We start from the raw sequence: 14,409 nt of genomic DNA, 5'->3' as shown, positions 1-14,409 counted from the left end.
CACCAGGAAGCCTACACAACCCACTGAACCAACCTTAGCCACTAGGGGAAGACACCAAAAACAATGGGAACTACCAACCTGCAGCCTGTGAAAAGGAGGCCCCAAACAGAGTAAATTAAGCAAAATGAGAAGACAGAGAAACACACAGCAGATGAAGGAGCAAGGTAAAAACCCACCAGACCTAACAAATGAACAGGAAATAGGCAGACTACCTGAAAAAGAATTCAGAATAATACTAAAGATGATCCAAAATCTTGGAAATAGAATAGAGAAAATGCAAGAAACGTTTAACCAGGACCTAGAAGAACTAAAGAGCAAACAAACAATGATGAACAACACAATAAATGAAACTTAAAATTCTCTAGAAGGAATCAATAGCAGAATAACTGAGGCAGAAGAACGGATAAGTGACCTGGAAGATAAAATAGTGGAAATAACTACTGCAGAGCAGAATAAAGAAAAAAAATGAAAATAATTGAGGACAGTCTCAGACACATCTGGGACAACATTAAATGCACCAACATTCGGGCTTCCCTGGTGGTGCAGTGGTTGAAAGTCCGCCTGCCGATGCAGGGGGCGCGTGTTCGTGCCCCGGTCCGGGAAGATCCCACATGCCGCGGAGCGGCTAGGCCCGAGAGCCATGGCCGCTGAGCCTACGCGTCCGGAGCCTGTGCTCCGCAACGGGAGAGTCCACAACAGTGAGAGGCCCGCGTACGGCAAAAAAAAAAAAAAGCACCAACATTCGAATTATAGGGGTCCCAGAAAAAGAAAAAGAAAGGGACTGAGAAATATTTGAAGAGATTATAGTTGAAAACTTCCCTAATATGGCAAAGGAAATAGTAAATCAAGTTCAGGAAGCACAGAGAGTCCCATACAGGATAAATCCAAGGAGAAACATGCCAAGACACATATTAATCAAACTATCAAAAATTAAATACAAAGAACAAATATTAAAAGCAGCAAGAGAAAAACACAAATAATATACAAGGGAATCCCCATAAGGTTAACAGCTGATCTTTCAGCAGAAACTCTCCAAGCCAGAAGGGAGTGGCAGGACATATTTAAAGTGATGAAGGGGAAAAACCTACAACCAAGATTACTCTACCCAGCAAGGATCTCATTCAGATTTTACGGAGAAATTAATACTTTTACAGACAAGCAAAGCTAAGAGAATTCAGCACCACCAAATCAGCTTTACAAAAAGGGCTAAAAGAACTTCTCTAGGCAGGAAACACAAGACAAGGAAAAGACGTACAAAAACAAACCCAAAACAATTAAGAAAATGGTAATAGGAGCAAACATATTGATAATTACCTAAAGGTAAATGGATTAAATGCTCCAACCAAAAGACATAGACTGGCTGAATGAATACAAAAACAAGACCCATATATATGCTGTCTACAAGAGACCCACTTCAGACCTAGAGACACATACATACTGAAAGTGAGGGGATGGAAAAAGATATTCCATGCAAATAGAAATCAAAAGAAAGCTGGAGTAGCAATTCTCATATCAGACAAAATAGACTTTAAAATAAAAACTATTAGAAGAGACAGAGAAGGACACTACATAATGATCAAGGGACAATCCAAGAAGATATAACAATTGTAAATATTTATGCACCCAACATAGGAGCACCTCAATACATAAGGCAAATGCTAACAGCCATAAAAGGGGAAATCGGCAGTAACACAATCATAGTAGGGGACTTTAACACCCCACTTTCACCAAAGGACAGATGATCCAAAATGAAAATAAATAAGGAAACACAAGCTTTAAATGATACATTAAACAAGATGGACTTAATTGATATTTATAGGACATTCCATCCAAAAACAACAGAATATACTTTCTTCTCAAGTGCTTATTGAACATTCTCCAGGATAGATCATATCTTGGTTCACAAATCAAGCTTTGGTAAATTTAAGAAAATTGAAATTGTATCAAGTATCCTTTCCGACCACAACTCTATGAGACTAGACATCAATTACAGGAAAAAATCTGTAAAAAATACAAACACATGGACACTAAATAATACACTACTTAATAACCAAGAGATCACTGAGGAAATCAAAGAGGAAATCAAAAAATACCTAGAAACAAATGACAATGAAAACACGACGACCCACAACCTTTGGCATGCAGCAAAAGCAAAAACTTCTATGAGGGAAGTTTATAGCAGTACAATCCTACCTTAAGAAACAAGAAACACCTCAAATAAACAACCTAACCTTAAACCTAAAGCAGTTAGAGAAAGAAGAACAAAAAACCCCCAAAGTTAGCAGAAGGAAAGAAACATAAAGATCAGATCAGAAATAAATGAAAGAGGAAATGAGGGAAACAGTAGCAAAGATCAATAACACTAAAAGCTGATTCTTTGAGAAGATAAACAAAGTTGATAAATCATTAGCCAGACTCATCAAGAAAAAAAGGGAGAAGACTCAAATCAATAGAATTAAAAAAGAAAAAGGAAAAGTAACAACTCACACTGCAGAAATACAAAGGGTCATGAGAGATTACTACAAGCAACTCTATGCCAATAAACTGGACAACCTGGAAGAAATGGACAAATTCTTAAAAATGCACAACCTTCCAAGACTGAACCAGGAAGAAATAGAAAATATGAACAGACCAATCACAAGCACTGAAATTGAAACTGTGATTTAAAATCTTCCAACAAACAAAAGCCCTGGACCACATGGCTTCACAGGCGGATTCTATCAAAATTTAGAGAAGAGCTAACACCTATCCTTCTCAAACTCTTCCAAAATATAGCAGAGGGAGGAACACTCCCAAGCTCATTCTACGAGGCCACCATCACCTTGATACCAAAACCAGACAAAGATGTCACAAAGAAAGAAAACTACAGGCCAATATCACTGATGAACATAGATGCAAAAATCCTCAACAAAATACAAGCAAACAGAATCCAACAGCACATTAAAGGATCATACACCATGATCAAGTGGGGTTTATCCCAGGAATGCAAGGATTCTTCAATATACACAAATCAATCAATGTGATACACCATATTAACAAACTGAAGGAGAAAAACCATACGATCATCTCAACAGATGCAGAGAAAGCTTTCGACAAAATTCAACACCCATTTATGATAAAAACCCTCCAGAAAGTAGGCACAGAGGGAACTTTCCTCAACATAATAAAGGACATATATGACAAACCCAGAGCCAACATCGTCCTCAATGGTGAAAAACTGAAACCATTTCCACTAAGATCAGGAAAAAGACAAGGTTGCCCACTCTCACCACTATTATTCAAAATAGTTTTAGAAGTTTTAGCCACAGCAATCAGAGAAGAAAAAGAACTAAAAGGAATCGAAATCAGAAAAGAAGAAAAAGAACTAAAAGGAATCCAAATCGGAAAAGAAGAAGTAAAGCTGTCACTGTTTGCAGATGACATGATATTACACATAGAGAATCCTAAAGATGCTACCTGAAAACTACTGGAGCCAATCAATGAATTTGATAAAGTAGCAGGATACAAATTCATGCACAGAAATCTCTTGCATTCCTATACACTAATGATGAAAATATCTGAAAGTGAAATTAAGAAAACACTCCCATTTACCACTGCAACAAAAAGAATAAAATATCTAGGAACAAACCTACCTAAGGAGACAAAAGACCTGTATGCAGAAAATTATAAGACACCGATGAAAGAAATTAAAGATGATACAAATAGATGGAGAGATATACCATGTTCTTGGATTGGAAGAATCAACATTGTGAAAATGACTATACTACCCAAAGCAATCTACAGATTCAATGCAATCCCTATCAAACTACCACTGGCATTTTTCACAGAACTAGAACAAAAAATCTCACAATTTGCATGGAAACACAAAAGACCTCAAATAGCCAAAGTAATCTTTTTAAGGAAAAACGGAGTGGGAGGAATCAGGCTCCCTGACTTCAGACTATACTACAAAGCTACAGTAATCAAGACAGTATCGTACTGGCACAAAAACAGAAAGATAGGTCAATGGAACAGGATAGAAAGCCCAGAGATAAACCCACACACATATGGTCACCTTATCATTGATAAAGGAGACAAGAATATACAATGGAGAAAAGACAGCCTCTTCAATAAGTGGTGCTGGGAAAACTGGACAGGTGCATGTAAAAGAATGAAATTAGAACACTGCCTAACACCATACACAAAAATAAACTCAAAATGGATTAAAGAACTAAATGTAAGGCCAGACACTATTAAACTCTTAGAGGAAAACATAGGCAGAACACTCCATGACATGAATCACAGCAAGATCCTTTTTGACCCACCTCCTAGAGAAATGGAAATAAAAACAAAAATAAACAAATGGGACCTAATGAGACTTAAAACCTTCTGTACAGCAAAGGAAACTATAAACAAAACCAAAGGACAACCCTCAGAATGGGAGAAAATATTTGCAAATGAAGCAACTGACAAAGGATTAATCTTCAAAATTTACAAGCAGCTCAATATGAAAAAAACAAACAACCCAATCCAAAAATGGGCAGAAGATCTAAATAGACATTTCCCCAAAGAAGATATATAGATTGCCAACAAACATATGAAAGAATGCTCAACATCATTAATCATTAGAGAAACGCAAATCAAAACTACAATGAGATATCATCTCACACCAGTCAGAATGGCCATCATCAAAAAATCTATAAACAATAAATGCTGGAGAGGGTGTGGAGAAAAGGGAACTGTCTTGCACTGTTGGTGGGAATGTAAATTGATACAGCCACTATGGAGAACAGTATGGAGGTTCTTTAAGAAACTAAAAACAGAACTACCATACGACCCAGCAGTCCCACTACTGGGCATATACCCTGAGAAAACCATAATTCAAAAAGAGTCATGTACCAAAATGTTCATTGCAGCTCTATTTACAATAGCCAGGACATGGAAGCAAGCTAAGTGTCCATTAACAGATGAATGGATAAAGATGTGGCACATATATACAATGGAATATTACTCAGCCATAAGAAGAAACGAAATTGAGTTATCTGCAGTGAGGTGGATGGACGTAGAGTCTGTCATAAAGAGTGAAGTAAGTCAGAAAGAGAAAAACTAATACCGTATGCTAACACATATATATGGAATCTAAGAAAAAAGAAACATGGTCATGAAGAACCTAGGCACAAGACAGGAATAAAGACACAGACCTACTGGAGGATGGACTTGAGGATGTGGGCAAGGGGAAGGGTAAGTTGGGACAAAGTGACAGAGTGGCATGGACATATATACACTAGCAAATGTAAAATAGATAGCTAGTGGGAAGCAGCCGCATAGCACAGGGAGATCAGCTCGGTGCTTTGTGACCACCTAGAGGGGTGGGATAGGGAGGGAGGGAGACGCAAGAGGGAAGAGATATGGGGATATATGTATAACTGATTCACTTTGTTATGAAGCAGAAACGAACACACCATTGTAAAGCAATTATACTCCAATAAAGATGTTAAAAAAAATCCCTGCAATTTAGAAGTGTATAAGGCAAAAAAAGAAAAGATGTCTTTTTAAAAGCCACTGGTAACCTCTCAGAAAACAGAAGTCTGAAATCAGGAAAAGTAAAGCAAATGTAAACCTTGGAATAGTGGCAATGGACACAAAGTACTCTTTAAAGAAATGTATGTGCGAAGTTAGAAAGAGTGATCATCTGAAGCATGTTGAAGGATATAATAATAATAATTATTAAAAATAGTAAGATCTGAGCATTTTTGGAAGCTGATTCTAAAGCAGTGATTCTCTACGGAGTTTGACTTCACCTTCCCCACAGATGCATTTCATAGTCTGGAGGCATTTTTGGCTGTCACACTGGAGAACGCTACTAGCATTTAGTAGATAATGGAAGGGATGATGCTAAGTATCCCACAATAGTAAGACTATTCCCCTAAAACACAGAATTATCAGCTCCCAAATGTGACAAGTTTGAAAAATCTGGGTCCAAAGAATCCATTGGATTGGAAGAGATTGAAAAAATAAGAGAAATGTGATAACTGATAAGACAAAAATCAGGAAGAAGAAGAAGGGGAAGAGATAATAAAAATATTCTCCTTAGAAAAGCTTTACCAAGAACTATTGTCCTCAGTTCTCTTTCATTTTTAACAGATAACAGAGATTGAAGTTGAGACAGTTTAAGTGACTTATCATTTCAAAATCTAGCAGAAGTTTAATTCAGATCTTTTGAGCTCCTAATTTGATGTTCTTTTAACTATGACACCTAGTATTTTAAGTTCAAGATTGACTGAGGGTAATTGCTGGAGATATGACAGCATAAATATCAACCATGAAACAATTATTTTGTTTAAAAATTATGACATACCTAATGATTTTATGTCTCCATAAACAATATACTTAGTGTCTTCCTTTTTATTAAAGGAAAGAAAAATGTCTATAACACTGGAAAGGAAGAAACTAAGAAGAATACATTTGGCAAATCAGCATCAAATATACACTCAATATTGACACTTGCAGAAGAACAATTTAAAAGTTGTATGAGGTTCTGAATAACATTTAATCACATGTAATTTACACCAGAAATTCTGGTAATTTCATAGTTTAAAGCATTACATATAATTCTTTAAAGACGTTGTAAAGCACAAACAAAAATAATAGACAATAGTATTAGACTGTCACATTTCTATAAATTGTTACTTAAGGGAAATAAATGTATGATACTGAAAATCTGAGCCTTCTTCCAGCAGAGAAAAAGTTAAAATTCAAGGGTCATTACAGCATTCTTTACACTACTGCTACCACAAAGGCAAAAACAATTAAAACAACCATTAACAGCTTCACTATAAAACTTGGAGCATGAAGTATAACCAGAAAAAGAAATCATCATGTTTCTTTAAATACAAATAACTAAATGTGCAAGCACAGCAGAAACAGGCAAAGCAGGCGGAATCATCTAGAGACCTGAGGGCTGACCTATGCAGCTGTGGGCCTGGCCAGCTCTGGAAGTGCTACCATGTGAGCAAGCCAACAGGGGTGTCCACAGTCCTCAGCAATCAGGCATCTTCACCATGAAGGAAACAGCTGGAGCCCAGAGCCTGTCATCTACTCTACTGACATCTGCTGCTATATATTTCTCTTCTGGGTTTCTCTTATTTATTTCTGTTTTTCAAACAATTCGGTGGAGACCCTGTGTCCACTTAATTGTCTTCTGATAATTCTAGGCACTTGGGCATACCAATGCTTTATTTGCAACTCAGGAGCAATGCTAATTAAATACTTCCAGCAAACCTTACTTTTATATATATATATGGAAATCAAGTCAACCAATAGCACTTCTTCTCTCCCCCGGCACCAGAAGTCCCCATTGTTGCAATGTTGTTTATTGGTTAAGAGTAGCATCTTTTGAAATCACACAGTTTTAGTTTGAATCCATTTTCTACCACACTGGGATACTGGCAAGTAATTTAACCTCAGCCTCAGTTTCTTCAACTGTAAAATGGGGATGATAACAGTGCTTATATTATAAGACTATTGTGAGGACTGAATGCAATACTCCGTGAAATGCTTGGTCCAGTAAATGGCATATAGCAAGCCTCTATAGACATTAGTTAATGTAAGTCCCTTTCTGCTATTACTTCTCCCAAATGTCTTTGACAGTGTAATTTTGTCTCATTTTTACTGAAGAGCCTTCCTCATTGTCTTCCTAATGAAGTCTGCCTACATCTATCATCTGACCCCAAACTGTTCGTTTTCACTAACAGTCTGCTCAAACCATGATGGCTTACTCTCTGGGTACTCCTCTATGAAACCCTCTCCTCAAAAGAATGCTTTTTCCTCTCTCTATATGAGCCCTATCTGCCCATTAAATTACAACTACTTGATGAAGTATTTTCTGAATGTTCCAACCAAACAGGATTTCTCTCAAATGTAAATTATGAAATAATTGCCCTCATTAGCAATATTATCCATATATTTGCTTGTCTATATCACAATTTATGTTTTAAAAAATATTCAATTTAATGCTTTTGAGTATCTTCTGTTTTCAAAGCATCAGTGTTAGCACTATATGAACAAAATAGTAAGCAATAATCTCTATCTTGATTGTCCTTACAACTAATACGGTAAGAACATTAAGCAAGTATCCATTCTACTATGTATATAAATTCCACTATTCATTCAAGAATTTCCTTTATATCTCCCCAACTGGATATAAACTTTCCTTCCTTTTAACCTCCACAACAACTTATTGATTATTTTCTTTGACTTTTGAAGTGAGCCTTAAAAAAAATAGGTGGAACTTGGAGAAAAGGTTATAACTAGAAAAAATATTGCAAGTATATCATGACGAGAGAGTGTAATGTAAAAGACAATAAAGGCTTTGTAGAGACAAATCTAGATTCAAATTCTGGATTTTGATACTAGTAGTATCAAAATTAACTGGTAGTTAACTGTCTGATCTCACGAGTGTCTCCCACTCTATCTAGGCCTCAGATTACTTCTCTGTAAATGTGGATACAGTGCCTTCTTTGAAACATTGTGAGAATAAAATGAGAAATTTCCTATAAAGTACAAGATAGGTGCTCAAAAAATTAATTCTTTTCTATAATAATGTAAAAAGAATCTTGAGTTTGCATAGGTACTTCAAGAAAGAAGGGGTGAGCAAGCCCAAGTTTGAAAAAAGTTAGAAATGAGAACAGGGGCAAAATTTAGGTGACAGATCAAGCCGAAAGGAGGATGGGGATTAAACAGTGAAGGCCAGTTTTCAGTGGTAGGTATGGCTGAGGAACTTTCATGAACAAGGATGTCTAATGCTCAACTGTATGTTATTTGGTGAACCATGACAATGTAAAACACTCTTCTTAACCTTAATCTCCAGATTCTTAAGTAACGTTTCCAAAGCAAAGTTACTCTCTTTCTCATTTGGGTGAACGCCCAGGAAGAAAGGAAAAACAAATCCATATGAGGAGAGGCTCTAGAAAATTCAAGGAAAGCAAGAAATCAGAACAAGAGGTAAATAGAAAAAATATGCCTTTTAGATATCATGGTGGAATTTGAAAATAGGCCATGGAATCTGTAATTAAAGTTATTTATTGAGACCACTTTATTTATAAAGTTATTTATTAAGACCACAACAAGATACCACCTCACATCTGTCAGAATGGCTATCAACAAAAAGAACACAAATAACAAACGTTGACAAGGATGTGGAAAAAAGGGAACCCACGTGCACTCTTGTGGGAATGTAAATTGGTGCAGCCACTATGGAAAACAGTATGGAGATTTCTCAAAAATGTAAAAAGAGAACTATCATATGATCCAGCAATTCCACTCCCGGGTATATAGCCCCCCTAAAAAACACTAATTTGAAAAGATACATGCACCCCAATATTCATAGCAGCATTATTTACAATAGCCAAGATAGAGAAGCAACCTAAGTGTCCACCAACAGATAAATGGATAAAGAAGATGTGGTATATATATACAATGGAATACTACTCAGCTATTAAAAAGAATGGAATTAAAAAAAAAAAGAATGGAATTTTGCCATTTGCAGCCACATAGATGGACTTGGAGGGCATTACACTAAGTGAAATAAGTCACACAGAGAAAGACAAATACTGTATGATATCACTTATATGTGGAATCTAAACAATACAACAAACTAGTGAATATAACAAAAAAGAAACCAACTCACAGATACAGAGAACAAACTAGTGGTTACCAGTGGGGAGAGGAAAGGGGAGAGGGGCAATATAGGTGTAGGAGACTAAGAAGTACAAACTATTAGGTATAAAATAAGCTACAAGGATATATTGTACATCATGGGAAATACAGCCAATAATTTATAATAATTATAAATGGAGTATAGCCTTTAAAAATTGTGAATAACTATATTGTACACCTGTAACTCATATAATATTGTACAGCAACTGTACTTCAATTTAAAAAAAGAACATTGAGATTAAGCAATCTGAAAAATTTGGGACACCCAAGAATGAGATATAGAGTAGCTAGATAGAGCTATGGTCGAAGAAGTGACAACAATTAGGAGACTGAAATGCCTGAATTAAAAAATTGTACGACAGGGCTTCCCTGGTGGCGCAGTGGTTGAGAGTCCGCCTGCCGATGCAGGGGACATGGGTTCGTGCCCCGGTCCGGGAGGATCCCACATGCCGTGGAGAGGCTGGGCCCGTGAGCCATGGCCGCTGAGCCTGCGCGTCCGGAGCCTGTGCTCCAAAAAAAAATTGTGAGACAGGAGAAGAAACTAAAGTTTTTTCTTTAATCAGAAGGGTAAATGTTTTGGATGGATGTGATGGAGAGCCACTGGAGAAGAGACCAATTTGGAATGATTACAGTAATTGACAGAAAATTTAACAAGGGCCAAAGCATGAGGATGTGCATAAGGGGATAAATCCAAGCTGTAGTACAGAAGCAAAATCTCCAATTTCTAGCAAATTATGGAATGTGGAATAGCGATGTATATCACCAGAAATCAGACTAGCAATTCAAGATTAGATGCCTGGAATGATGGCATGTACACTAACCAAAAACAAGGGTAGGAGAAGGGAGTGTTGGACTGAAGATACATTTCTGACACTGTCGCATACAGGTTTGTTCTCTCTCACCAGACTGAGGCTGTTTGGTGCAAGGACCAGCAGAATACTCCACATAAGTGTTTCTTAATGACAGTCATCTATTGTGGGTACTATCAATGGTCTCTTTTCCTGAGAAATAGAACCCATAATTTTTAGTTGGGCCTAGAATAAACTCTACATTTTCCAGTCTCCACTGCAACTAGATAAAGCCTTGGAACTATCAACAGGCCAAATGGATATGGAAGAATCCTTAATGAAACAGGATGTGTCTTTTTAATTGAGTGTAACTCAATTATCCACTCAAGACTGAGAGATGGATGCCAAAATGACGTCGGTGGACAAAAAGAGAGAGCCTGGTTCCCTGACAATTGCATGAAGTCACCATACCAGTCATGGATGGCTTACTTCCAGATATCCTCTAAATGAAAAAGAAATAAACTCCTATCTTATTTATGCTGTTATGTTTTTGTTTTTTTTTTTTTACTATTTGCAGCCAAATCTAATTTTCTCTAACACAACGACCTTGATCATTTTTGCTGTTTTCTTTAGTTCTATTTTTTTTCAGAAGTTTATACAAATCTTAATTCTTTTCTAACATTTAGAAATATTCTGAAATGCTGACCAGGTATTCTTTACATTTGTTTGAAAAAGTTTTCCATCTGATAAGCAGCATGGTAAAAACATCTCTATAAATACAACATTGCTTACCACAGAGTCTTATTGGAATATCAGATGTATGATTGATTATGTTTGCTAACCAAAGAGACCAACCAAAATTCTATTGCAAATAGTACTTACAGTGGTCAAGTCTTAGGCCAAGGCCATTTATCAAAGTACAAGGTTGAGTAAACCTGCAGAGATGATAGCCATGGTCAGGAGAGAAAAGTGGTTTCTCTTCCATCTAATCCAGACAAGTCATTGTGGGTACACAGAATATTAGAAGAGAACAGCATGCATTTGTTTTCATTATTTGCATAAAGTTAAATATTGTTAGTCTTTTATTGATAATTTACACTTCCCTACTTTTACCCTGAATTGCTTATGTTGGACTGAGAACTCTAAGCCTAAAATTAACTATTTTATTTTAATTGATTTTTTCTTGGGTAGATAGTGTTGTCCTAAAACACAAAAGGAATAATTTTAGAACTAGAAGTACTTTAAAAATCATTCATTCTAAACCTTACGTTTTATAGATTGAATGATCCAAAGAGACTAATGAACATAACTAAATCTTTCTCAGTATAATTGTTCATTCATTGATTCATTCATTCATGTATCAATCCATTCAATTACTAATTGTTATGCCTAAAGCATTGAGGAGAGGGAGCTGTAGCACAGAATAAGGTCTTAGGTTCTATATATTTTCAATTTAGTGGGGATAGAAATAAATTATCCAAATAATTAAAACGCAATATAAATTAAGGTGTCATAAGCATTACTACAGATGAATAACCACAGGAAAGGAAAGGGTAACTAGCAAAGACTTTATGAAGAAAGCTGCATTTGGGCTGCACCTGAGAGGATTTGAACAGGTGAAGACTGAATGGACATTTCAGACAAAAAGCGTGACTTCCTTTTTAACTTGTAGAGTTGATTTCCATATGAAGCCTTTTCTTAAATTATTTTAAATTACATTTGGGCGGGAGAGTAAAATCAAATCATTCCCTAAGGAGCCAGAGGTGAGAATGGTGACTTTGTAAAGCTTGATGTCATAGTTAATGCTGCATTAAAAAGTGATGCTCATCAAGGTACAAAGGAGTCCCCGTTAAGTTCACCAACTGAAGGGCCATGCTACCCCTCAGCATCTGGAGAAAATGAGTGTAGTATGGCTTAAAACCCCAAAGCTGTGAGCTACTGCTCACAAATGTCATAAATTAAATGATTGAAAAAGATGTCAGTAATAAGTAAAAGAGCAGGGTTTCAATTTACAAGTGAAAACCCAGACAAATGTGCAGTATCAAGGAAAATCATACTTCATTTTGCTTCATGAATTAAGCAGGCTAGGATTCACATATTCAATCAGAAAGTGTTTAAAATGCAAACGACATTTAGAGAAAAGTGAAGGTGTCTGTACTAGTTTTCACAAATAAATCTTTTTTTTGCTTTATATCTGAAAAATAGCTCCCCTTTTCCTCCTATTTGTGATCAATTACAGTTAGCAGTAAGAGAGTTAGCTAGGATTCAACTAGGCACTTCATCAGTAAGTAGTACTGATAACACAGGCATATTCAGAGAATTTCGTTCACAACTTTTACAACCATAAATTATAAATACAGTTCTGCACAGGCTAAATATTCAGCTTTTCAAACTACTTACTTTCTTACACCGGTATTCCTCTACTACTCCCCACTTCACAGCATGTTTTATATTCTACCTAAAAGGAAATTTGCATTTCAGCTGTATAAGTCTGTAGGTAACCTTCAGCCACTAACCTTGCTGTCTTCTGTATCCTTAGCTTTTCCTTGGAGGGGTTTCTTCTCTTCAAATTCACAGGCTGATTGTAATGTGACCTGACAAGAAAGCATTGAGCTCTCTGATTCAGTAAGTTCCAGAGGTCTCGAAGAATAGTGCTGTGACCCAGTAGTGCCAAAATTTGGTATCGGAAGAGCAGTATGAATAGGCTTTGACCCAACAGCTGGCTGCCTCAGTTTTGAGGCAACCCCAAGTACAGGCATGGCTTCTATAAAAGTATCTTCTTGCTGCCAAAGAAAATGCTTCTAACCTCAGTCTGGTAGACTCCAACTTTAGTACTTCCAGAACAAATACTTTAAACAAAACTAGCAGTCAACATGATTTAAAAAAAAAAAAACGAAAAAAACACAACTAATAATATAACTTTCAGGAAGAGGCAAAACTCCCCTTCATCTTTAGTTAAGTTTCTTTCTTGCTGGCTTGAATTCTCATATTCTCATTCTCTCATATATCCATTCTCTCTCTCTCTCTGTTCAGTGTCCATGTAATATTAAATATTCCTTTGGGGAGGAAACTTTTCTTGAAGGTAACTGCTACAAAGCTCCTTCTCTAGGATTAAAGAGCTCCTAGTTTTACCTTTTCTTCTCACTACACAGTCTGAGTCTGAGCACTGAGAGTGAAAAAGAACAAAAGGAAAGCCCTTCAGTCCAACTGTCAAAGCAGCCAAAAGACCACAATAGTGGAAGGACAGGCATTCTTCCTAACTTCAGAAATAACCAGCCTGCATTCTCCTTTTAAAGAAAATTGTATTTCCCCCAGCTTAAAAAAAAAAAAGAATGGACACGATAAATGGCCAAAACAAACAGCTGTTGGAAGAACTTTTAGCCCGGAAACAATCCCAGCAATGAAGCTGTTTGTCTGATTTCCAGCTATTTTTCACTACTGACAGCCATGAACCACGGTGTTCATTCTGTTTCATCCCATGAAATCAGGTTAAATTCATGCAATAGCAGCTAAAGTTGCTAACTCATCCAGCAGATTATGCCTGCCTAGGTTATGGAAATATAGTAAATACAGAGAACAGGGCACCAGATATATAGTAATCATTTAAAATTTAATAATGGTGATAATAAAAATATTTACAGCTAATACATATGGGAAATGTACTACAAGCAGTTACCGGGAAAGCACTTCTTCCTAAAAGAATCTACCTTTGAATAGGAGACAAAGGCCCTTAGAAGTAATTAGCTTAAGGTCACAGAAAATGGGGTTTCTCAAACTGGGTTCAACAAACCACCACCTGGAGTGCTTGCTAAAAACATAGATTCCTGAATTCATCCCAAATCTACCAAATAAGAATCAGGAGGGAGAGGGAGAAGTTTGAGAACTGAATTTAAATAAATTGATTGATTCTCCTAGACACTAAAAT

General features: G+C 36.5%; 1 protein-coding gene across 11 annotated transcripts in view; it reads right to left on the bottom strand.

Moving 5' to 3' along the window:
• Positions 1-14,409, bottom strand: part of NAV3 (neuron navigator 3) — a 944,477-nt gene that overhangs the window by 351,262 nt on the left and 578,806 nt on the right. For 5 of the 11 annotated variants that reach the window (XM_067697409.1, XM_067697410.1, XM_067697412.1 and 2 more), the window contains exon 1: positions 13,001-13,340. The exons of 1 other annotated variant lie outside the window; for it this stretch is intronic. In XM_067697409.1, coding sequence (XP_067553510.1) covers positions 13,001-13,243 — 243 coding nt within the window. In that variant the 5' untranslated portion in view covers positions 13,244-13,340. Of the gene's footprint in view, positions 1-13,000; positions 13,341-14,409 lie in introns of those variants that run through there. 5 more of the 11 variants (XM_067697415.1, XM_067697414.1, XM_067697416.1 and 2 more) reach the window with 2 other exon arrangements.

The sequence above is a fragment of the Pseudorca crassidens genome, chromosome 11, assembly GCF_039906515.1.
Source record: "Pseudorca crassidens isolate mPseCra1 chromosome 11, mPseCra1.hap1, whole genome shotgun sequence".
Lineage (NCBI taxonomy): Eukaryota > Metazoa > Chordata > Mammalia > Artiodactyla > Delphinidae > Pseudorca > Pseudorca crassidens.
The sequence above is the reverse complement of the archived record's forward strand: the minus strand, read 5'-3'. Positions and strand labels throughout refer to the sequence as shown.